This window comes from Drosophila rhopaloa, unplaced genomic scaffold (assembly GCF_018152115.1).
Source record: "Drosophila rhopaloa isolate 14029-0021.01 unplaced genomic scaffold, ASM1815211v1 contig_204, whole genome shotgun sequence".
NCBI classification, from domain to species: domain Eukaryota; kingdom Metazoa; phylum Arthropoda; class Insecta; order Diptera; family Drosophilidae; genus Drosophila; species Drosophila rhopaloa.
Window position 1 is genome coordinate 37331 of NW_025335089.1, and position 25522 is coordinate 62852.

Sequence of the window (25522 nt, forward strand, 5' to 3'; positions counted from 1 at the left end):
CCCGCTGGGTCATTGCGCCGGTCATCATCTCAGGAAAGCTTATATGGAAGGAGGTTCTGGACTGGGACGATGCGGTTCCTGATAATATCGCTGAGCGATGGCGAGTATTCCGAGACAACCTGCTGAATATCGGCGAGATAAGCATAGCTCGATGTATCCATTAAGCCCCATCTTCAATATCCTTAATGCAGATGCATGCGTTTTGCGACGGTTCTTTCACATCTTATGCAGCTGCTGTGTACCTTAGAGTAGAGCATCAGGACGGGAGATGCTATTCATCTCCGATGCAAAATCAAAGGTTACTCCCGCGAAGCCCTTAACTAAACCTCAAACAGAGTTAAGTGGAGCGGTATTGGCCATCAAATTGGTGAGGTGGCTAACTATGGCTAAGTGTCTGAGCCCCTTTTCGGTCCAGACTTTCTATTGGACGGATGCTACAACTGTGTTGCACTGGTTGCATGGAGACGTCAATAGATGGAAGACCTTTGTCGCGAATAGAGTCGCCTTCGTATTGGATCATTCCTCGCCAGTTCAGTGGAGACACGTTGGCACTACCGAGAATCCAGCGGACTGCGCTACACGCGGTCTCACTCTCATCGAGCTAAAGGGCCAGAGTGGCTCATACGCAATCAAGGCCATCGACAGATTTCGGCCAAGGACGCCTTGGGCCCTTAAGTATTGAAGAGCTCGACTACGCTTTATTAGCCGTCGTGCGGCTCGTACAGCGGCAATCGTTCGCAACCGACATGTCTGCAATAAGAAACTCCAAACGTTTGCCCTCGCGGAGCAAATTATTAAATTTGTCGCCGATATTAGAGGAAGTCATCTTGCGGGTGAGGGGACGACTTCGCCATTCTAGTTTGTCGCACGAATGTCTTCATCCGATAATCCTGCCAAGTTCTCATCATTTACCAGAATTAGTAATACGTTACTACCACTATCAAACCCTGCACCGAGGTGCGCAGTTGAATTTGACACAAACCCTTCAGCGTTTTTGGATCCTGACAGGACGGTAAGCAGTTCAAAGGGTTATATGAAAATGCGTTCGCTGCTTCAGAACGCGACCAACTACTACGGGTCAGATTATGGGACACTTGCCCGTTCATCGAGTCAACCCTCCTAGTCGACCATTTATTGCCACTGTTGTCGACTACACAGGCGCAATAGAGACGAGGTCTACGAGGCAACAAAGGCGGTGCATTTGGAGGCGGTGCATTTGGAGGCGGTGACAGTTCTTACCACAGAGCATTTTTTACTGGCTCTGGAAAGGTACACCGGGCGACGAGAAATGGTTCAGCACCTTTTGGTGCAGACAATGTAATGAACGTGGCACTTCAATCCTCCTCTGTCACCTTACTGTGGTGGGACGATCTAGAAGTGCTTATCCCAGCGCACTTTCTCATCGGAGACTCAATGCCGGCACCGCCGGAATATGAACCACAATCCAGATCCTTCGCATAGCAGTTCCTCATCTAGCAGACGATGATACGAAATTTCTGGAACGCTTAGAGGCGAACTTTCTCTAGAGGGGTTCTGTTGGTGTATATGGCAGACGCTGTTTCTTGTATAAATTTTCAATGATCTCGAGCTAGTGTTTGACGCCTTTTAATGCTGCAACAAATAGGGTACATATGCCACAATATATTTAATTATTCCTCTATCACTGTCGCACTGACATGCAAAAGTCATTGACAATTTTTGATGGTTTCGGGACATGTAAAAATATTTTCAATTTTGGATCGGATAATCAAGAAGTAGCAGTTGTGCTGACTTAGCCGTTGAATGTTTGCAAAAAGAAAAATTTGAATTGGCATTGATGTATAAATCCGATGTCAGCGCTGCTGGCAGAATGCTGACCTTGAATTCACATCCGCTACACAGCCTTATGCAGCAGACTACGATTCGCGACAAGAAAGCCGCGATATATGATAATAGAGGTAAGAGCTCGGGAAAAAAAGAAATATCAATTTGTTGTGCTAATGAAGTAAGTATAAATAGTTGTAAGGGCGGCAGAGAGTCAAGATTTTGAGATGATAGGAAAAAGTATTTTAGTCAGAACATAATACTCTAAAAGGTTCATGCAAGTCATAGTTAGATCTACAATGATTGAATAATTGTAACTCAATCTATTTGACGCAGAAAAGTTATGCTGACCTACCAAGTCGGGGTTATCAATCTCACTTCGAATAAGTTTGTAAATAAAGACAGTACCAAGCGTAGTTCTATGGTTTGCAAGGAAGGGTAAATAAATTAACAGTAGTCTACTAGAACAAGAAGGTAACAAGACTTGCATCCCAGTTCAAGCACCGAAAAGCAAAACGTTTTTCGACGAATTTAATTCGGACACAAGGATCATCGAAGTTTGTTGACCATCTTTTGAAACTAAGCACGCCTCCAAATAAGGAAATCAATTAGAAACTCTACCAGGTCAAGTTTCCGAGCAAGAAATAAGTTATTTACAGAGAGTAATTGTCAAGATTTGAGATTATAGAAAATATATATTATAGTCAGAACATTATAGTCTGAAAGCCTTTTTCGAGTCATAGTTATTTCTACTATGATTTATTATGAGGGGAATGTATTTTTAGTTATCTACTTGGCACAGAAAAGTTAAGCCGACCTACCAAGTCGGCGCTATTAATCTCACCACACATTAGGTTATAAGTGGCTAGGAAGGGAAAATCAAATAACAGAAGTCTACTAGAATAAGAAGTTAAGTCTTGCATCCCAGTTTGGGCGTAAAGCAAAAGACATTTTTTGTATATACAGTTCCTATCGTTGTGAGTTTGGGCATATTCTCTTCATGTGGCTCGGCAGAAAAGCTCGGGATATTTTTTCGTTCTTGTAAACAAGCAGTTCATTGCAGTTCAATAAGCGATGGTCAATAAGCAACAGACGATTAGAAATTAACAATTTATTTTAACATAGAGAAAAACTAATAAAAATAAATTAGCGTCACACTTTTTGCCAAGATAGTTAAGTAGCATAAGCTTACTTGATGATTATGTACTGAGCTTATTCAAAAGCTCAAAATATACATATAATGAATTTCTTTTTACCTTTTTGTTAGCCTAAGCATTTTTGTTCCTTCCATTTACCAAAAAAAAAACGTTAAATTTGTCCATCGCAAATCATACTTGTACGATGACAAACTGTTTCTCCTCTAACATTGCAATGATCAAAACCCGTGTCTCGATATGCTAATTGGCGCAACATGCTAGCAATATCCGGAGGCTTTAAACATTCCGATGGACGTGTTTTAGGATTAGAGTTGGAGATAAAGATGCCTTTTTTTAGCCCTAGTGGGTCGCTGACTGTGTCTAACCACCACCGCTCTAAACCAATCTAATTAGTATTATTTACAGCAAAAAATAGAGAATTAATTAATATTTTTATGGACCTATTGTGATGAGATACAGTAAAGGCTTATTTATGATTGTTTTGAAAGACATAAAAAATGATATGTATTTACGATGCTATTGGGCATATTCGGTTGAGCAGTGTGTAATAATAAAATTTAAAATTGATTATGTCATTTAACAGATCAGCGCAATGGTCGAGGCCCGACCATAAAATACCCGGTACTTGGTAAAACAATCAATAGTATATCACCTTAGTGTTTAAGTAAAGTGTATATTTAAATTTTCACCTTTATGACTAAAACTAAGTTTTGAAGATAACTAAATAAACTAAAAACGATTTTGAAATTGAGCTTATGGAAGTTATAGTCCTGTCATTTCGTTTTGTGTAATTGATAGTAATGAACCAAAATGAACCCACAGAGGAAGTGCTAGTAATACGTTTTTTATTTAATCGTAATGGGATACCTACATTAAATAGTTGCTAAGGAAACGATAGGATGATCTGACGGACAAGCCGACTAATACTTATGAAGCTCATTATATAGTTGTTACAGGAGGTTCGAAAAATAAGTTGCGATCCTGGCAATTAAAAATTTCGCTGTGCAAGTAATTTTAAGAGTCTCCACAAGTATCGGATATAAGTCGAGACATAAACATGTGTTAATAATAACTTATCTTAACTGCCTTAAAGAGCTTGAGTACTTTAAAGGGAAATGAAACACAAAAGTCATGCAATAAATCTTTGTTTTACTCACTTATTATAAAGAACAATGTCAGGTCTCCATATATGATCGGAAGGAACATGTAACATATGAACTCCACCATATTCTTTTGGTTCCCATCGAAGTTTGTAATCGTACCAGGACTGTAAAAAAATAATATAGGAAAATTCTTATAGATATTCATATTTAAATCTATATATATAAAAATGGTGCAAAAAATGTACGCCATCGCAAAACAAGAGAACGGCTGGGCCGATTTGGCTCAAATTTTTTTTCAGTTGTTTGTAATTGCCAGAAGAAGGTTAATAATAATAATAATAAGAAAATTTTGGGAAAACCTGCCGGAATAGTCGCTATCGGCTCAACAGCAGTCTCTGGAAATAATGCCTTCATTGTTGTACATAAAACTGTAAAAAACGAGTTAACGAAACATTGCCAAAGTTTTAATTGGAAATAATGCCTCCTTGGACGGCGTTCACGCAATGCGATACATTCTCAGAATGTCCGCAATAATCGAACGCAAGAGGTGCCCGAATTGCACAGCTTCGCGCTGCATTCGGATACAATTCCGAAACACCCTACAAAGATCATAGCTGCGTTGTTATTGGTTCATTGTCTGTCGTATGTCAGCATTGCAATGCACTGAAGTTTCGATTGGAAACCCCCGGCATATGCTGTGCAGGTGGTAAAATTAAATTCCCCGTTTTGGCTCATCCACCAGAGCAATTGTATTCGCTACTATGTGGAAATTCAGCCCAATCAAACAGTTTCCTAAGCTTCCACAAAAATATAACGGATGCTTTTAAATGACGTCATTTGGAGCCGAGGTTGTTCATCAACCAAGCTACAATCCGAGTTATAAGGTAATGGCGTCTCTTTATTATCAAAATGAACAACTCTCATTTTTTTCAAAATTGCATCCCTACATTCAGATTCAATGGCAAATTCACCATCGAGCGGGCGCTTTGTTACCACCACCAAACAAAGATCATAAATTCTTTCATATCTAATTCATTGGTGATGCGGAAGATGAACTAAATCAGCATTGTGCAATTTTCACTGCAACTAAACGTGAAGTTATACAACAATTGCAAAATCTTATGCATGAGCGTAATGAATTGGTCAGATTGTTTAAAACCGCATTGGATACAATGCATTCTGACGACCACAAAATCATTATAAGCGCTGACAAGAGATCCACTGGAAGCCATGCAAGACAATTTAATTTAAGTCGCAGTGGTGATTATTGGCGAGAATGCGGAATCAAGCGATATTGTTCTCAAGCGTCGGGATGATGGCCAATTGCAGCGAGTTTTTGAGACTCATCGGTCATTTGATGCACTTCAATACCCGTTGATGTTCTGTCGTGGAGAAGATGGGTATCACTTCAACATAAAGATGGTCAATCCAACGACAGGTTTGTTTACAAGTCATCACTTCTTTTTGATTCTACAACTAAGTTTGAATTCAAATTTTAGGAGAAGAAACGAATAAGAAGGTCAGCTCTATGAATTGTTATGCGTATCGATTGATGATTCGACTTAATGTTGACAATCATCTGTTGAGATACCGCCGTTTGTTTCAGGAGTACTGTGTCGACATGTACGTCAAAGTAGAAACGGAGCGTCTCAATTTCATTCGTTTCAATCAGTCGAAGTTGCGCTCAGATGAGTACATTCACTTGCGTGACGCCATCGCTACTGAAGGACACGCTGCCAACATCGGTTGTTTGACCATTCTCTCAGCTACTTATATTGGAAGCCCGCGCCATGTGCATGAGTACGCTCAAGATGCGATGACGTATGTCCGTAATTACCGACGCCCGGATTTATTCATCACGTTCACATGCAATCCGAAATGGCCCGAAATTACGAATCTGTTGCTTGCAGGACAAACATCTAGCGATCGACCTGACATCACTGCACGAGTATTCAAGCCAAATATCACAGTACTTGAGAATAACATCGTTAAGCTGAAGGTTTTTGGCGTAGTACTCGGTTGAGAGGCAGAAGCGTAGCTTACCACATGCACACATTTGGATCTTCGACAAGATCCGACCAGATCAAGTTGATTCGAATATTTCAGCCGAAATACCAGATAAACAAACTGATCCCGAGCTGCTTTCCATTGTGACAACGAGCATTATCTATGACCCTTGCGGAGTCCACAACCCAGAATCAGTATGCATGGATAACGGAAACTGCACAAAACGATTTCCCCGTCCGTTGACGGCTGAAACAATCAGTGGACACGATGGATATCCATTGTATAGTCGTCGCTCTCCAGATGACAACGGCAAATGGATCGAAGTAATGGTGAAACGTACCGAAACAAACGTAACAGTAATCGTGGATAACCGCTGGATCGTTCCATATTGCCCGCTTTTGTCGAAAACGTTCTCAACGCATTGCAATGCTGAGTACTGCAACTCTATCAAATCCATCAAATACGTTTGCAAATATGTGAACAAAGGGAGCGACATGGAGGTGTTTGGCTTTGCTGATCCGAATGCAAACGATGAGGTGACGAAATTTCAACTTGGACGCTAGGTTAGTTGTAACGAGGCCATTTGGCGGCTGTTTTCATTTCCGATTCATGAACGTCACCCGACTGTCGTCACTTATCTGTTCACTTGGAGAACGGCAAGCGTGTCTACTTTACGGACGCGAACGCAGCGCAAAGAGTAGAATGCTCGATGGCGGATAAACGAGTTTAGGAGGCAGTTGACCGAACGATGAAGAATTAACGAGGTGATTCGAAACTATTTGGTGGGGCTTTGATATTGCTGACCTGAGATTTTCGTCAAACGCTTCCCGTCATTCCGAAATCTACGGCTGCCGATGAAGTTAATGCATGCCTGAAATCGTCCTCTTTGTGGCGATATATATGTCAAGAAGTTTAAATTGTCCACGAATATGAGAGTCGCATTCCAGAATGACCCCTCCGCTGCTGCATTCTCGAGACAACTGCTGGCGCTTGGCAAGGGCGAAATTCCTTTTAAAGTTTCGATTGGACTAATATCGTTCCCAGCAAATTTTTGCGAGTTCACATCGTCGAAAGAGGAACTCATCACAAAAGTGTTTCCCGACATTGCACAAAATTATAAAAATCTCGATTGGATTAGTGAACGGGCAATACTAGCAGCGAAGAATAAGGACGTAGATAGTTTGAATTTCGTTATTCAAAGTCAAATCGCTGGAGAACTACATTCATACAGATCCGTTGACAGCGTAACCGACGAAGATGAGGTGACCAACTATCCGACAGAATTTTTGAACTCACTGGATGTGCCAGGAACTCCGCCGCATAATTTGCAACTGAAAGTGGGATCAATTATTATAATGCTGCGGAATCTAAATCATCCGAGATTATGCAACGGTACGCGGTTGTCCGTTAAATAACTGATGAACAACGTGATTCATGCGACGATTATTAAGGGCAAATTTAAAGGAGAGGAAGTTTTTATCCCACGAATTCCGATTATTCCAACAGATCTTTCATTCCAATTCAAGAGGATTCAGTTCCCAGTTCGATTAGCATTTGCGATGACAATCAATAAATAGCAAGGCCATTATTTATTTTTGCACCGGATATTATAAATATTGTTTACCACATCGCTCTCCACTGATTTTGAGTCAAATAAATTTTTATGAAATTTGAATTACCAGTGTTTTATTATTACTCTGGGGTTATATGAAGTCGTGAAATTGGGGCGAGACAAAGTTCGCCGGGTGCTCTAGTTTATATATATTTTTAGATTTATATTTATGTTCAAGTCTTGACCCTGTAGAAATAATATTTATTTGACAGCGGCCATGTCGGATTTAACTCAACAATTTTTTTTTTTTTTTTTTTTTTTTTGGGCTGAGGGGGGAAAATGCCTTCTGCATCTCACACTACCGTCGTATGTGTGGTATGTGGGGCTTGCACCCACTAAAAACCCCTCCTCATCAGGCCTGTATCCACTTCGGAAAAGCTTCCGCATTACTTCAAAGTGGGGCCTCTTGCGCGCGATGCGCGTTCATCTACTCATACAAAGCTCTAAGGCTCGCCTCTACTTAAATGCCAATATATACCGTAGAAAATATCCAGTGGCACCCAAGGAGAGGCGATCCCCAGAGCCCGTCTGATGGTCTGCGTCCAGCCTGCCCTTTTTATACCCTTGCATCAAGGTCTAATTTCTTCAAGCGCAGAATGTCTCCGATAAAAGCGGCTACTGCTCTCCAGTTCTCTTCGCTTTCGCACATCTTGGCTACTTCGAAGTGGGGCCTCCTGCGCGACATGCGCTCTCGTCTCAATGCAAAGCTCTACGACGCGTCCGTTTCTCGTCTATCAAGATCGTTTTTCTTTGACCTTAAGATCGTTCCAACATAGGCTTTTACGTGATTCCAGGCCGCCTCACTGCTTATCATTCGATCAACTATGTTTTCAGGCGATATTTCTCCAATGGCATCCGTTAGTCCGGTGCGTTCTGATCGAAACCGCTCACAATGGAATATAGTGTGTTCTACACTGTCCCTCTCGGCGTCTTCATAAATGCACGTAGCTTGTGAGCTTTTCGCGATAGTGTGCAAAAAGGCCCGGAAATAGCCGTGGCCGGTCAGCATTTGAGTTAGGTAGTAATCAACGTTTCCGTTTTTCCTTTTTGTCCACCCCTTGAGATTGGGTATAAGCCTAGCTGTCCATTTTCCCGAGCATTCATGCTCCCACCTATTTTGCCACAAGTTCAGGGTCTCTTCTCTGCACAGCTCTTTTGTTTGTCTTGTCGCTACTCCACTTTGTTTTAGCTGGTAGACTTTTTGGCGTTCTCTTGCTAAGAGATCGATCGGTATTACACCCGCAGTGACTAGAGCTGCTGATCCTGATACCGTTCTATAGGCGCTGATTATCCTCAATGCTATTGTCCTTTGAACTTCGAGCAAGGGTTTAAGTCTGCACTTTACGCGTAGGGTGTTAGCCCAAACCTCACATCCATAAAGCAGGATTGCGTGGTTCACTTCCATTAGGAGTTTGCGTTTCGACTGGATTGGTCCACCTATGTTTGCCATGAGTCTGCTAAGTGATTTTGCAGTGTCGGTCGCTCGGCTTTTAGCGTGCTTAATTTGAGCCTTAAACGTCAGTTTGGGCTCAAGACGAACTCCTAGATATTTTATCACTTTCTGCGTCCTAATGATATTTTCTCCTACTCTCATATCTATTTCTAGTGGAAACTGCTTCGTTGTTACTAGCAACAACTCGGTTTTTTCCGTGGCCAGCTGCAAACCGTTATTGTCCATCCATCCTTTCACCCGGCGCATCACCTGGTTTAGCTTACGCTGTATGTTTTCGGGGTTACGAGCCGAGATAACTGCAACTATATCGTCTGCGTATCCTACTAAGGTCGTGTCTTCCGGCATTTCTATGCGCAGTATTTCGTCGTAGCTAATATTCCATAGCTCGGGTCCCAGTATTGATCCTTGCGCTGCTCCTGATGTTACCTTTACACATTTCTCGCCTGCCTTTGTTTGGTACAGTAGCTTTCTGTTTTCGAGGTAGCTTTGTAATATTTTCAAGAGGTATCCACCGATTTTGAATTTCTGTTCTAGTGCGTCTGTAATATTTTCCCATTTAACGCTGTTAAAAGCGTTTTTGACATCCAGTGTTGCTAAGAGTACTATAGGTCTCGAGTAGTGATTTCCTTGTTGACTTCGTAGTGCTTCGTAATATACCTTTTGAATTGCCCCTATTGTGGACCTCCCTGGTCTAAAACCGAACTGCATAGGAGAGAGTCCTCCGGCTCTGTTAACTGCTGCTGCTAGACGAGGTTTGATCATCTTTTCTAGGAGCTTTCATGTAGTATTTAACATACATAATGGTCGATATGCTGATGGCGATAAGGGATCTCCTTTGCCCTTGCTTATCAGAACCAGCCGTTGCAGTTTCCATTGCTCGGGAAATAGTCCCGTTCGGATGCAAGCATTAAACATATCGAGTAGAAGATTAGGTCGCCTCTCTGCAATTGCTTGCAGGACCTTCGCAGGTATGTTATCGGGTCCCGGGGCTTTCCTACTTTTTAAGCTTTTTGTTGCTCTGACAAGTTCTTCCAATGTAAACATGTCTACTCGTTCTTCAAGGTCGGACACCGTTCTTCTCGACGGCCTAATCTCATGAGTAGGGAAGAGTGTTCTGACGATATTGTCCATCTGATCTACCTGTAGATCCGGCAAGGGTCTCCGGGACCTAAGTTTCTTCATGACGATTTTGTAGCCTAGTCCCCATGGGTCAGAGTTGACATCATTGCAAAGGCCCTTCCATTTATTAATCTTGGATTTCCGGATAGCAATATTAAGATCCTTCTTAGCTTTTTTGTACTCCTGCTCCTGGGTAGTAAATATTCCTCTACATCTTGCTCGGGTGAAGCGGCGTCTAGTTTTAAGGCATTTCTCTCTTAAGATTTTTATTTCATTTGTCCACCAGTATGCTTCTTGACCTTGCCTGTGTGGGTTTCCCCGTTTTGGCATTGCGGCGTTGCACGCTTTTTTTATAATTGACATAGTGTCGTTGACTATATTGTCGTCGTTTTGCCGTATAGTATTAGCTTTTCTATCAATTTCGTTAATGAGAGTTGTTTTGCTCAGTCTATTTACGTTCCATCCCTTTTTTCCTAGGCTAAGGCGATTTTCAGAACGATTTTGATCGCCTTGTGTCAGCTTGTAGGATATATACTCGTGATCGCTTCCGTTAAAGATCTCTAATACTTTCCATTCGGCAACCTTGTTTGCCATTTCTTCCGTCACTAGCGTTATGTCCGGGATTGTTCCTTCATTTCCTGGTCGTCTAAATGTAGCGGTTGATCCTATGTTTGCAACTACCATTCCCAGCCTTGCCGCCATGTTTAGAATTTTTCTGCCTCTGGAGTTGGTTGATGACATGCCCCATTCTTCCGCTCTTGAGTTAAAGTCACCTGCTAATAGGACTTTTCCCTGAGCTTGCTTGGCAGCATCTTCGATATCTTCGAGTTTTCTTTGGAAAGTCGTAATGTCATCGGAGGGTGTTAGGTAGCAGCTAATAATGGTCCAGTCCGCAACTTGTGCTGATACGTAACAATTCCGTCTAATGGGGGTATGGTGTGTAATGGTGCTGAATACTGGGATCCATAAAGCCGCGGTTTTCGTCTCATCTTCTATCCACAGACCGTCCTCCCGAGTTTTGTATTGTTCGCTGATAATGGCTAGATCTACATGATGCTCCAATGCTATTTGGAGCAGCAGATCATTGGCCGTTCTGCTTCTGTGCATATTTGCTTGTAGGACTTTCATTCTCTGCTTTTACTTGCGCCGCTATGACATTTGTTTGTCCCCGGAAGGTGGTTTAACTCTTTCCTTTTTTCCTCTGCGCAAATACAACATCTTACTGGGTTTTTGCATTCTTTTATTTTGTGCCCAGCCTCTCCGCATCTGATACATAGGTTTCTTCGATCTGGCCCCTTACAGTCCCTTTGCGTGTGTCCCCCTCTAAAGCATTTGAAGCATCGCATAGTGTCGATGCATTCTTTTACTCGACACAGGGTCCAGCCAATCCTGATTCTTCGGTCCTTCAGTATTTTCGCTGCATCTTCTGTCGCTAAGGTAACGAAGGCTCGTCGTTGCTCCGAGCTATTTACTCCAGTCAGATTAATTCTGATTTCTTCGGTAGTATCTCCTATCCCGGTTTTAATTGCGGAAATGATCTCGCTTTCCTCTGTAATACTATCAATATCTCGAATTTCCAGTTTGGTTTGCTGTTTCATGGTCCTAACCGTTGCATCACCCTTGAGCGTGGTCTTGATAGTCTCGCATAATAATTCGGCTTTGCTTCCTCTGGACAGTTCTAGGAGCATGTCACCTGATCTTGTTTTTCTTATCGACAGGATATTGCTGACATCTTTTTCTGGTTTCACGCTAATTCGTAGGTCCCTCAGAACCTGTGCATAGCTCTTTCCTTCAGTTAGCCTTACTAGCACAGCATCTGGTCGAGATCTTAATTTTGTCCTAGGTTTATCTCTCTTTTCACCATTAACGTCTCTTTTTATATTTCGTTCATCCGATTTTGCCTCTTTTTTCCGTTTTTTGTTAGTTACCATTTGAAAGCCATCATTTGATTCTTTATCTCTGCCTTTTTTGCTTGCGTTCTGTAATGCTGGGCTGGTAGCTGCTCTCTTTTGGGTTGACGATAGCGGGGTATCGACTATCTTCAAGGCCTTCGGTATTGCCTTACTCATGTCATTTAGTTTTTCGATTTCAGCTTTCTTCCAGCTCGCTCTGTAGCTTTCTATTACATCGAGAAGCTCCGTGAGTTCAGCTGTACCGTCCTTAACTTCCATGCTGATATTTCTTTGTTTTTGCATCGCATGCTTCATCTTCCTTATTATTGCCTTGCACTTGGTCAGAGATTCTTCCTCTAATGTTCTCATCTTGTATATTAGTTCCTGTCGCGGGGAGCTTCGCTGTGTTGTCGGTGCTGTCTCTTTCCTGTGTGTAGCAGGAGTTTGAAGGTCAATCTGCTGTGGTGCTTCGGAATCCTTTCTTTTTTTCGGAGTGTTCTGTTCAGCAAGTTCATTATTTTCCTTCCTTTCAATGGTCGTGTTTCCTTGGGGTGACCTACCCATCAAGTTGCTCTTCCGGAAAGCTTCTTCCATATTGTTTGGTGTTAATTGGGTTGCCATCTTGCATAAGTGGGTCCAAACTCTACGCCGCTATCTCCTCACCTATGTACAGTTGTCCAAAATGTCCCCATGGGTCCCTATGCAAGCAGTGAGGTCCATGCGAGGGTTGACACAAAGCTTCATGGGCGGTTGTGTTCAGAGCCAGGACAGACGCGAAGCAGGAATCATTTCAACTGCACCTGTACCGCCGAGTCAACGGCGATGTGATTTGAACGTACGGAGAGACTTGCTAAGTTTTAACTGGACGGAGGCGAACGTAACATTATCCCGATAGCCGTTTCTCCAAAATGTCACTCTTGCGTACTAAGGTGTCAGAATGCTGCATTCGTCAAGCCCGATATCATCAAATCGTCTTTTGTGTGCATAATCGTAAGTCAATTTATCGTTCCTGTGTCTTGCCGTGACTGGGGGACCGCGGGTATGTCAAGCCCGTCACCCGGTTGTGGGTGCCCCTGCGGGGGGCAACAATTAAACAATTAACAATTAAAACATTACTCGCAGAGTAAAAATCGTGTATTCGACATCGATCGTGTATTAAACAATTAGGAGAACTATTTCTTCTGCGCAACCTCTAACAAAAACTGTTGAAAGCTTAAAGCTTAATTTCACCTTGTTTATCTTAATCAACTAAACTGGTGGCAAGAGTTTCAACAAAAAAAAAAAAATAAAAATAAATAAATAAAAAAGATGACGTTTTGATATGGTTTTATCCCAAAAATTGCCAAAATAAAGGTGGCCTGATGGGGTTGATTAGCTGTTTCGGAGTTGCTGGAGATAGTTTTCGCCTAGCTGATGCTCTCCTCTCTGCGCTGTATTCGCAGTTTAATAGTAGTAAGCTATTAGAAGAGTCCCCTAAGCGCAAAATAGCCGCTGGTGGTAAGCAGCAAAAGGGGAACACCCCGCAACCGAAATCAAAAGAACAACACAGCATTCCGGTGGATCAAACGCTGACTGCAGCAAATCCTCAAATGTTGCTAAGATCAGCAGCTAAAAAAGATTCGGTATCCGAACAATCCGTTACAGAATGCATGCAACCAGGGACTACTAAGAATTCCGATTTGTCCGTAGTGGTTTCACAATTAGTGGATCCATCTATCTCTTAGAATGTAGCATCACCACCACAAGGGACTACTGAGTCCGGACAACCGGCTCAAGTTGGTTTTGCAGAAACAATGTCTGCTCCACCAAAATCCCTTTCAGTGGTTCCACTTAAGAAACAAATTTTCGTTTCTCGGCTTTCCCCTGATCAAACATCTTCTGATGTATTGTCTTATATACAAGACAAAACTAAAGCCGATTGTAATAGTGTAAAGGTGGAAAAGTTTTAATTTTCTTATGCTAGAGACATTTCATCTTTCAAGATAACTGTCCCTAACGAGCTTTTTGAAGCCATATGCTCGGGCGACTTTTGGCCGGATAATATGGTTGTAAAAGAGTTCGAGGCTATTGTGTTTACAGAAACCTGGTTAAAGCCGGAGATTTTTAGCTCCAAAGTTTTTCCAGGTAAGTACACAATATATAGGTATGACCGTCCCTCTAGACGGGGAGGTGGAGTCTTAATTGGAGTTGATTCAAACTTCCCGTCAGAGGAGTTATTTTTTGGGGAATTCAATACCATTGAATTTATTTGTGTAAAGGTTTTGCTTCCTGGTAGCTCTATATACGTAACCGTTGTCTGAACTTCCTGAACTTATTAAAATCACCTTTCCGTTATTAAGTCTGTCGCAAATACGCTTTCCGATAAGCTTTCAGTTGGTGGTTCTAGGTGATTTTAATATACCTGGAGTTACCCGGTCCACTGAAGATGGATCGAACGTCTTACTACCTATAGCACAGCATGATTTTATTGACGGCCAGCTTTACATATCCTTATGTCAAGTAAACCATGTTCGAAATTCACTAGGTCGCCTACTTGATTTGTGTTTTGTATCAAATCCTGAAGGTGTGTTTCTGTCTAGAGTAGCATCACTCACGCAACCGGAAGATCCATATCACCCTACAATTGAACTTACATTTGACACGGGTAGAATTATAGAAGAAAAATCAGAAAATTCAACCAAACGAATACATTGTTTTCGCAAGGTAGACTTTCTGAGGCTAAATAATTTTATTTCTGGCTTTAATTGGTCCGATCTTTACTTATACAAAAATATGTCCGATGCAGTTAATGTTTTTTACACTGCAATAAACTCATTTTTTAATTCCTGTGTTCCGTGGAACTATCCATCAATTTCCAATAAATCACCTTGGTTTAGCAAAGAGTTGACACACTTAAGAAATGTAAAATCCAAACTTTTTAGGATATATAAAAATACCGGTTCTCAATCTGTTTTAACTAGATATTTAAGTGCTCGGTCACAATTTACCGTGCTTAATGCTCAGTGTTATAATAGTTACTTAAACCGTTGTAAGGTCCAGTTCTCTCAGGACCCGACACAGTTTTATAACTTCGTTAACACCAATCGTAAATCTAATTCTTATCCTTCCTCGCTGTCGTTCGAAAACATGACGGCAACCACAGATCAGGCAATAGCCGATTTATTTGCCCAATTTTTTCAAACGACATACTCTACTTTAGATTATTCATCACAGCCTTATTCTTACACCATATCCAAGTCAAACCTTATATTCTGTCCCACTTTAACAGAAAGTTCTCTTCATTTAAATCTTCTTCGTATTAAGCATGTTTATTCGCCAGGCCCGATGGTATTCCAGGGTGCGGGCTTAGGTATCGCGGTAAGGCCCTGTGCAAACCTCTTCACAAGTTGTTTGCCTTATCTCTAGAAATCTCAATTCCCAAATATTTGGAAGGAATCTTTTGTTATTCCTCTTTTTAAAAAAGGTAACAAGTTAGAAGCCAGTAACTACAGAGGTATTTCTAAGTTGTCAGCTATTCCTAAGCTATTTGAAAACATCATTACTCCTCTTTTTTTTTTTTTTTTTTTGGGGGGCCCCCCTCCCTTTTTCCCGCCCAACCGACCGAGGGGCGCAGCCGTGTATCGTACGGCACGATTCGCGATAAAATAGACGCGAGATAGGAAAATAAAGGTAAAGGTCCGGGGAAAAAGTAATAGTTAGATCAATCTTGTGCCAACGAAGCAAGTATTAATCGTTTTAGGAGCGGCAGAGAGTCAAGATTTGATATTACAGGAAAAGTCTATTATAGTCAGAACATAATACTCTGAAAGGCTCATGCAAGGTAAGATAAGATTTGCATCCCAGTTTAGGCGCCGTAAAGCAAAAAGAAGGAAGTTTTTTACAGATTCAATACGACCAATATGTATTCCGTATTGTGGACTCCAGACGGGAGACCCATACTCCAGAATCGGACGGACTAGCGAAATAAATAAATTTTTTGTCAAATAAGGATCATCGAATTCTTTTGACCACCTTTTAATAAATCCAAGCACTCCTCTGGCTTTATTAACCATGGACGAAATGTGATTAGAAAATTTTAGTTTAGGGTCCAAGAGAACGCCAAGTTTACAAGAGTTATTCTATCCAAAGAGCTGCCACTTAACGTGTAAGTCGCGTATATCGGATTGGCCCGATAAAAGTCATCAGCTTGCACTTGGAGCCGTTTAAATTTAGTAAATTATCTCGTCACCAGTTTTGAAAATTATCTAGATCGGATTGCAAGTCTAAATGGCAGGAAATGTCCTTATACTGCAGGCCAACTTAACATCATCTGCGTACATAAGTACGCGAGAATGACTTATAATTGAGGGAAGATCGTTAATAAATAATGTAAAACTAACGGACCCAGATGGCTCCCTTGTGGGACACCGGAGGTAACACGGAGAATTTCAGAAATTGAATTTTTAAAAAGGACCCTTTGTGACCTGCCATTTAGATAACTTGAAATCCATTTAAGCAGGCCAACTGGAAAACCTAAAAGGTCAAGTTTTTGAATAAGAAGTAAATGATTTACAGAGTCAAATGCTTTACTAAAGTCAGTGTAAATGACGTCTGTTAGAAACTACTATTGATGCCTTTTATCACAAATGTAGTGAGCTCTAGAAGGTTTGTAATTGTGGATCTAAGTTTAATAAATCCGTGTTGACACGGAGAAATAATTGATCGCAAAGGTGCTGCAAATGAGGAGTAATATTTTTTCAAAAAGCTTAGGAATAGCTGACAACTTAGAAATACCTCTGTAGTTACTGGCTTGTTACCTTTTTTGAAAAGAGGAATAAGAAATGATTCCTTCCAAATATTTGGGAATTGGGAGGTTTCTAGAGATAAGGTAAACAACTTGTGAAGAGGTTTGCAAAGGGCCTTAGCGAAATACCTAAGCACGCACCCAGGAATACCATCGGGAAATGGCGAATAAACAGGCTTAATACGAAGAAGATCCAAAAGAAGAAAGCTTTCTGTTAAAGTGGGACAGAATATGAGGTTTGACTTGGGCATGGTGTAAGAATAAGGCTGTGATGAATAATCTAAAGAGAGTAAGTCGTTTGAAAAATTGGGCAAATAAATCGGCTATTGCCTGATCTGTGGTTGCCGTCAGTTTTCGAACGACAGCGAGGAAGGAAAGAATTAGATTTACGCTTGGTGTTAACAAAATTATAAAACTGTTTCGGGTCCTGAGAGAACTGGACCTTACAACGGTTTAAGTAACTTTATAACACTGAGCATTAAGCACGGAATTTTGCCCGAGCACTTAAATATCTAGTTAAAACAGATTGAGAACCGGTATTTTTATGTATCCTAAAAAGTTTGGATTTTACATTTCTTAAGTGTGTCAACTCTTTGCTAAACCAAGGTGATTTATTGAAATACCACGGAACACAGGAATTAAAAAATGAGTTTATTGCAGTGTAAAAACATTAACTGCATCGGACATATTATTGCATAAGTAAAGATCAGACCAATTAAAGCCAGAAATAAAATTATTTAGCCTCAGAAAGTCTGCCTTGGAAAACAATGTATTCGTTTGGAATTTTCTGTTTTTCTTCTATAACTCTACCCGTATCAAATGAAAGTTCGATTGTTGGGTGATATGGATCTTCAGGTTGCGTGAGTGGTGCTACTCTGGACAGAAACACACCTTCAGGATTTGATACAAAACACAAATCAAGTAGGCGACCTAATGAATTTTGAACATGGTTTACTTGAGATATAGATATGTCAAGCAGGCCGTCAGTAAAATCATGCTGTGCTATAGGTAGTAAGACATTCGACCCATCCTCAGTGGACCAAATAACTCCAGGTTTATTAAAATCACCTAGAACTACCAACTGATCCCTATCGGAAAGCTTATTTGCAACGGACTTAATAACGGATAGGTGATTTAAATAATCAGGAAGTTCAGACAACGGCGGAATATATGAGCAAGTTATGTATATAAAGTTACCAGGAAGCGATAACTTTACATATAATAATAACTTTAATGGTATTGAATTCATCAAAAAAACCTCAGACGGGAAGTTTGAATCAACTCCAATTAAGACTCCACCTCCACGTCTAGAGGGACGCTCCTATATATTGTGTACTTACCTGGAAAACTTTGGAGCTAAAGATCTCCGGCTTTAACCAGGTTTCTGAGAACACAATAATATGAGATGCAAAGGAAAGGCTATCGGAATACAATTTAGTGAGTTTGTTACCCAAAACCTCTTGCATTCTGATAGGAAAGAAGGAGGTTAGAAGTTAGTTTTTCGAAATTGGTACACTGATTTGGCCTCGACTAGAAAGTTTTACTCCCACGGGCCCCTTTTTCTTTATCTTAGCCTCGAACTCTTTTACAACCATATTATCCGGCCAAAAGTCGCCCGAGCATATGGCTTCAAAAAGCTCGTTAGGGACAGTTATCTTGAAAGATGAAATGTCTCTAGCATAAGAAAATTAAAACTTTTCCACCTTTACACTATTACAATCGGCTTTAGTTTTGTCTTGTATATAAGACAATACATCAGAAGATGTTTGATCAGGAAAAAGCCGAGAAACGAAAATTTGTTTCTTTAGTGGAACCACTGAAAGGGATTTTGGTGGAGCAGACATTGTTTCTGCCAAATCAACTTGAGCCGGTTGTCCGGACTCAGTAGTCCCTTTTGGTGGTGATGCTACATTCTGAGAGATAGGTGGATCCACTAATTGTGAAACCACTACGGACAAATCGGAATTCTTAGAAGTCCCTGGTTGCATGCATTCTGTAACGGGTTGCGGCACCTTTGTAGATCAATCATTTCTCCTTGTCAACACGGATTTATTAAACATAGATCCACAATCACAAACCTTCTAGAGCTTATTACATTTGTTATTAAGGGCTTAAATAGTAGTTTTCAAACAGACGTCATTTACACTGACTTTAGTAAAGTCATAAAGGGTTCTTTTTAAAAATTCAATTTCTAAAATTCTCCGTGTTACCTCCGGTGTCCTACGAGGAAGCCATCTGGATCCGTTACTTTTTACATTATTTATTAACGATCTTCCCTCGATTATAAGTCATTCTCGCGTACTTATGTACGCAGATGATGTTAAGTTGTGCCTGCAGTATAAGGACATTTCCTGCCATTTAGACTTGCAATCCGATCTAGATAATTTCCAAAACTGGTGACGAGATAATTTACTAAATTTAAACGGCTCCAAGTGCAAGCTGATGACTTTTTATCGGGCCAATCCGATATACGCGACTTACACGTTAAGTGGCAGTTCTTTGGATAGAATAACTCTTGTAAACGACCTTGGCTTTCTCTTGGACCCTAAACTAAAATTTTCTAATCACATTTCGTCCATGGTTAATAAAGCCAGAGGAGTGCTTGGATTTATTAAAAGGTGGTCAAAAGAATTCGATGATCCTTATTTGACTAAAAATTTATTTATTTCGCTAGTCCGTCCGATTATGGAGTATGGGTCTCCCGTCTGGAGTCCACAATACGGAATTGATCATATTGAATCTGTACAAAAAAACTTCCTTCTTTTTGCTTTACGGCGCCTAAACTGGGATGCAAATCTTAACTTACCTTCTTCTTCTAGTAGACTTCTGTTGATTAATTAAACAAGTAATACATGCTTCATTGGCACAAGATTGATCTAACTATTACTTTTTTCCCCGGACCTTTACCTATATTTTCTTATCTCGCGACTATCTTCTCGCGAATCGTGCCGTACGGCTGCGCTCTCTCGGTCGGTTGGGCGGGTAAGTGGGCCGTGGGACTCCGCGCGAAATAAAAAAAAAACAAGATGTACCTTCTCTATAAAGCCTTAATTGGGGTCGAAAAAATTACAATCTTACTCTTGTTGACTTCCTATAATTAAGAACACCGAAAAATATGAATCGATTTCATTCAAAAAAGAGTAAAACAAAAATTTGAGAAGATTGCGCGTGTTGATTAAAAATATATAAGCCACATAATATCGGCTTGGTCTAACATCGTTTCGCTTTTAAGCTTTAAATAACGCTTTTAATAACAATAACAGTGCTCCGGTTTTTTTTTATGCAAATGGTAATGAGAACAGATATGCAAATATGCAAAATTTTATCCGACAATCATACTTTGGAATTAAGTTTTTTCTCTATTTTAGAACACCACCTTTATTTTTGTCGAAATCGAATGACATTATTCAATTTTGGAGACCTATTTTGGCGTTATAATGCGTTCTACTATTTCCTATCTTTTCAGCCCAATCCAACTTACGATTCCAAATGATCTAAGGTTTGCTACTTTTAGTCGAAATTTCCCAGACGCCTCCTTTTTGCACAATTTTTGGAGAAACGCCTGATGTTATATAATTTTTAGAAAGATGTCTTAAAGGTTTGTTTGCTTCTGGCTTAATCAACAGACATTTTATAAGATTAAAAAAATTGTTTCGTTTAGTGCGCAGGAAACATTGAATGTTTTCAAATGTTTTGTATTAATAACCATTGTATTGCACTAGTCTAAAACAATTGGATATATAACATGCATTTGAGTTCTTTACAACTTTTTTGGGAAGGGTTCAGAACGTCCCTATCAAAAACAAGAAAGGACGCAAAGTTCGGGATATAAAATTAAATATTATATTCTTCGATAAAAATAATAAAGCTGGGTCGACTTTTCCGATACATTTTTCGTCCGATCCTATGGCAGCACTATGATGTATCCGTCCGATTTTTATATATGTAAAATCGTTATTCTAAAATCGTTGTTGTATACTATATCTTGAAGTATATCGACATATGATACGAAACAACGAAGTTATATTTTTATTTCCTCTCATTGTTCCTATGGGAGTTATATAATATACTAGGACGATCCGACCGATACCTTTTCCGATTGTTCTTATGGGAGCTATATTATATAGTCGCCCGATCCGACTCGTTTCGACTTATATACTACCCGCCATAGAAAGACAAATTTTTTTTTGCGTCGACAGATACTTTCTGTCTTCTTCTACTTCGATAAAAAGTATTGGACAAAGTCGTTACAATTGCAATATTAATGTAAAATTATTTAAAAACTTGCTTACCAAATATTTCGATGAGTTCAAAAACTTTATGCACAATGGTGTCTTGCATGTTAAACGGTATAAAACAGACGCCTTTATAGCATGCTAACTTTTTATACCCTTGCAGAGGGTATTATAATTTTGGTCAAAAGTGTGCAACGCAGTGAAGGAGACATCTCCGACCCTATAAAGTATATATATTCTTGATCAGGATCACCTCCTGAGTTGATATAGCCATGTCCGTCTGTCCGTCTGTCTGTCCGTCTGTCTGTCCGTCTGTCGGTTTCTACGCGAACTAGTCTCTCAGTTTTAAAGATATCGAATTGAAACTTTGCACACACCCTTCTTTCCTTTGCACGCAGTATAAATAAGTCGGAACGGCCGGGATCGGCCGACTATATCTATATCCTATAGCTGCCATATAACTGATTGATCGGAAATGCCATAACTCTGCTGTTTGTTAAGTTAGGAAGTTGGGACTCTCTATGGGTATTATATTTGGGTAATCAATCCGACGTACCGACTATATCCTATAGCTGCTATATAACTGATTGATCGGAAATGCCATAACTTTATTGTTTGTTAAGTTAGGAAGTTGGGATTTTCTATGGGTTTTATTTTTGCCCAATCAATCCGACATATCAAATTTCATAAGGATCGGCCGTCTATATTCTATAGCTGCCATATACATAACTGAACGATTGGAAATGCCATAACTTTGGTGTTTTTAAAGTTAGGAAGTTGGGATTTTTTATGAGTATTAAGAATGCATCATATGAATAATTTTGGAGAATATAATTTGCAGAATATTCTGCAAGGGTATTTCAACTTCGGCTCCGCCCGAAGTTAGCTTTCCTTTCTTGTTTAAGTCTATATTTATACCCTTTACTGGCAGAGTATGAATCATGAATATAACTTTATAGGGTCGAAAAGTTTTCTTTCTTCCTGTTACATACTTTTCAACGAATATAATATGCCCTTTTACTCTACGAGTAACGGGTATACAAATAATCCACGCCAACTTCTACGACCGTAAAGTGCAATCACTTTTTTGATGAAAGGAACATGTTTTAAGTGTCAATTAGTTTTTATTTAAATTACCTACTGACTGTGTCGCACGTTGCGAATAGCTAACGACCTTATTTCACACGAAAACCGTTCTCACAAAAAAAAGCCCGCCGAAGCCATACCGACAAACCTAATTACTTTAGCCACGTCTTAGAAATTCCTCTACACCATTTCACTCACATCCCTTCCCAAATAACAGCTCGCCCCGGACTTTGATTTATGTCCGATCGTGTCGAGAGTAAGCTAAGCCGGAGGTCCGGGTTGAAAACTAACTCAGTCTACAAACTTAAAACAAGAAAAACACGGGGACCGGTCACCTCCGACTGTGTGGAGAAAATCATTGGATACCAAAAGGGTCCCATTCCCAACTATGGATTGGGTTAAACGTCCTACCAGTCATACCAGTAGCCGCTCTGCAAACTTATGGCTGTGGAACTGTATTTTGAGCTCCAGGATCGCGTCAGGTAGGCATTAAACAGATACGCATCGAACAGTGATATGTGAGTGTCGCTATAATGGCTGCCCTGCACTATGATTACTTCGTGGCTAATCGGTTGACCGCCTGACTGACTACATCGCCTTCAGAGTATGAATTACCTCCTCCAAAAAGTTTCTTAATCTTATGGTAGAAAGTTTGAGCCTAATTCCAAATTTAAACTTAAAAAAAATCGTATCTCTTACTGTCAAATAATTGTACATTCTTAAATGAAACAGTAAAGTTTTATCCGGATCTTAGTATTTTTTTATACCCTTGCAGAGGGTATTATAATTTTGGTCAAAAGTGTGCAACGCAGTGAAGGAGACATCTCCGACCCTATAAAGTATATATATTCTTTATCAGGATCACCTCCTGAGTTGATATAGCCATGTCCGTCTGTTAGTCTGTCCTCTGTCCGTCTGTCCGTCTGTCTGTCCGTCTGTCTGTTTCTACGCAAACTAGTCTCACCCTTCTTTCCTTTGCACGCAGTATATATGTCGGAACGGCCGGAATCGGCCGACTATAACCTATAGCTGCCATATAACTGATTGATCGGAAAAGCCATAACTTTGGTGTTTGTAAAGTTAGGAAGCTGGGATTTCCTATGGGTTTTATATTTGGCCAATCAATCCGACCTACCAAATTTCATACGGATCGGCCGACTATATCTTATAGCTGCCATATAACTGATTGATCGGAAATGCCATAACTTTGGTGTTTGTAAAGTTAGAAAGCTGGGATTTCCTATGGGTTTTAAATTTGGGCAATCAATCCGACCCACCAAATTTCTTAAGGATCGGCCGACTATATCCTATAGCTGCCATATAACTGATTGATCGGAAATGCCATAACTTTGGTGTTTGTTAAGTTAGGAAGTTGGGATTTTTTATGAGTATTAAGAATGCATCATATGAATAATTTTGGAGAATATGATTTACAGAATATTCTGCTATTCTTGTTAGCCTTAAAATGGTCGATTTACTATCCAGATGAAAGTGGTAGCATATGATATGAAATTCATTCCAAAGAGATTGTCCAGTTAAAGATCTAACTCTATAAATATACTCACGAGTCAATAAATTATATTTTGTGCCATTTAATCTGACTCATCATATTATATCAATTAGCCAATCAGTCGAAAACGTTCGAAAAAAAAAATAAGCGCGAGGTTTTGCGTTTCGCGATGCAAATCGCATATCGTAAACTAAAGTTTTAATTAATTAAATAATTAATCTTTACGCACTAACTATAAACAAATGAGTAAGAACGTGGATCAGCGCACTCAACGACAAAAACAACAAGACGAAGCCCGTGAAAAAATTCAGAGAGAACAAGACAAACGTCGTCTCTCTTTGGCCCGTAACAACGCCTATTTTACGGTGACGAGTAATACTCTAGAACCGAAAGTGCTTGAAGGTGCAAGTTTACTGACCGCCGAAAACCAGAGAGCTAACTCTTGCTCTCCCGCCCTGCTCTTCACCGCTCGAACGCCATGGAGTGAGCAATGCAAGACTCCAACAAAGCTTCTGCCGCCTAGCGCAACAACAACAGAAACTACTACGACTACTACAATGGTCTCTGCCGCCAACAATGCAATAACGACTCCACCCTCTTCTTGTGCTGCGGGTAAAGCAACAACACAACCAAGTGCAAAAATCGGTGCAAACGGCAAAAACAAAGCTACGGTAGAAGAAGTGACAATTCTGCAAGCGGGTTCGGCCATTCAGACAGGTATGGATCGCTACCGAACTACAAGTTGCAGTACCTTCTGCACCGTAGAATCACAGTGGAAGAGCCGCACAAACGGACCGGACCAGTGCAATGCACAAACTGCCAGGAATACGGTCATACCAGGGCTTACTGCACCCTCAGGTCAGTATGTGTAGCTTGTGGAAACTGCCACGGCTCCGAACCCTGCCCTGCCAACAAGGAAGACTCTCTCACTAAAAAGTGTGTAAACTGCCAAGGAAACCACACAGCTAACTACAGAGGCTGTCCAGTCTACAAGGCGATGAAAAGTCGGATGCAACGAGCAACAACGGCACGCTCCCTGAACACACAAAACACTTACATGAGATCACAAACGACCCCGGAAGTTTTCTTCGCAAAAGCAGCCAGATCATCATTTGGCCCTTCAATTACCACCAACGGAATTTCTTACGCCAGTGCTCTAAGATCAGGCACAGCTCACATAGAGCCGAAAATTGATAACATCCAGCAGGCCATGGGACAGCCACAAAGTAACATGGAATCTATGATGATTACTTTGCAACAAAATATGATGGAATTTATGTCCTTCATGAAAACCACCATGCAAACCCTTATGCAAAACCAAAATATCTTACTACAAATGCTTGCAGCTCAGCAGTTCAAATAAACCATGCCTAGCCTTCGAATAACTCTGTGGAACGCCAACGGTGTTTCACGGCATAAACCTGAAATAACTCAATTTCTGAACGAAAACCACATCGACGTTATGTTGCTGGCAGAAACGCATCTCACCAGCAAATATAACTTTCAAATACGGGGATACACGTTCTAAGGCACAGATCATCCAGATGGTAAAGCGCATGGCGGCACTGGAATCTTAATAAGAGACCGCGTCAAACACCACTTTCACCAACGGTTTGCTAAAAATCATCTGCAAGCTACATCGATAAAATTACAGTTGGGCAACTGCAACCTTGCCATTGCCGCTGTCTACTGCCCACCCCGCTTTACAGTCTCCGAAGACCAATTCATGGACTTCTACAATTCGCTTGGAGAGCGATTCATA

At 40.6% G+C, this 25522-nt stretch overlaps 2 protein-coding genes across 5 annotated transcripts in view; one reads left to right on the forward strand and one right to left on the reverse strand.

Moving 5' to 3' along the window:
* Positions 1-268: 268 nt before the first annotated feature.
* LOC123037893 lies at positions 269-682 on the forward strand. Its single transcript, XM_044460721.1, has one exon. It carries the CDS (start codon positions 269-271, stop codon positions 680-682), a length of 414 nt encoding a protein of 137 aa, XP_044316656.1.
* A 3265-nt stretch (positions 683-3947) lies between these two features.
* Positions 3948-25522, reverse strand: part of LOC123037892 (acetylcholine receptor subunit alpha-like) — a 159040-nt gene continuing 137465 nt past the window's right edge. For 2 of the 4 annotated variants that reach the window (XM_044460719.1, XM_044460720.1), the window contains exon 4: positions 3953-4227. In XM_044460719.1, the coding sequence (XP_044316654.1) occupies positions 4114-4227 (114 nt within the window). In that variant the 3' untranslated portion in view covers positions 3953-4113. Of the gene's footprint in view, positions 4228-25522 lie in introns of all 4 variants that reach the window. The other 2 variants (XM_044460717.1, XM_044460718.1) reach the window with 2 other exon arrangements.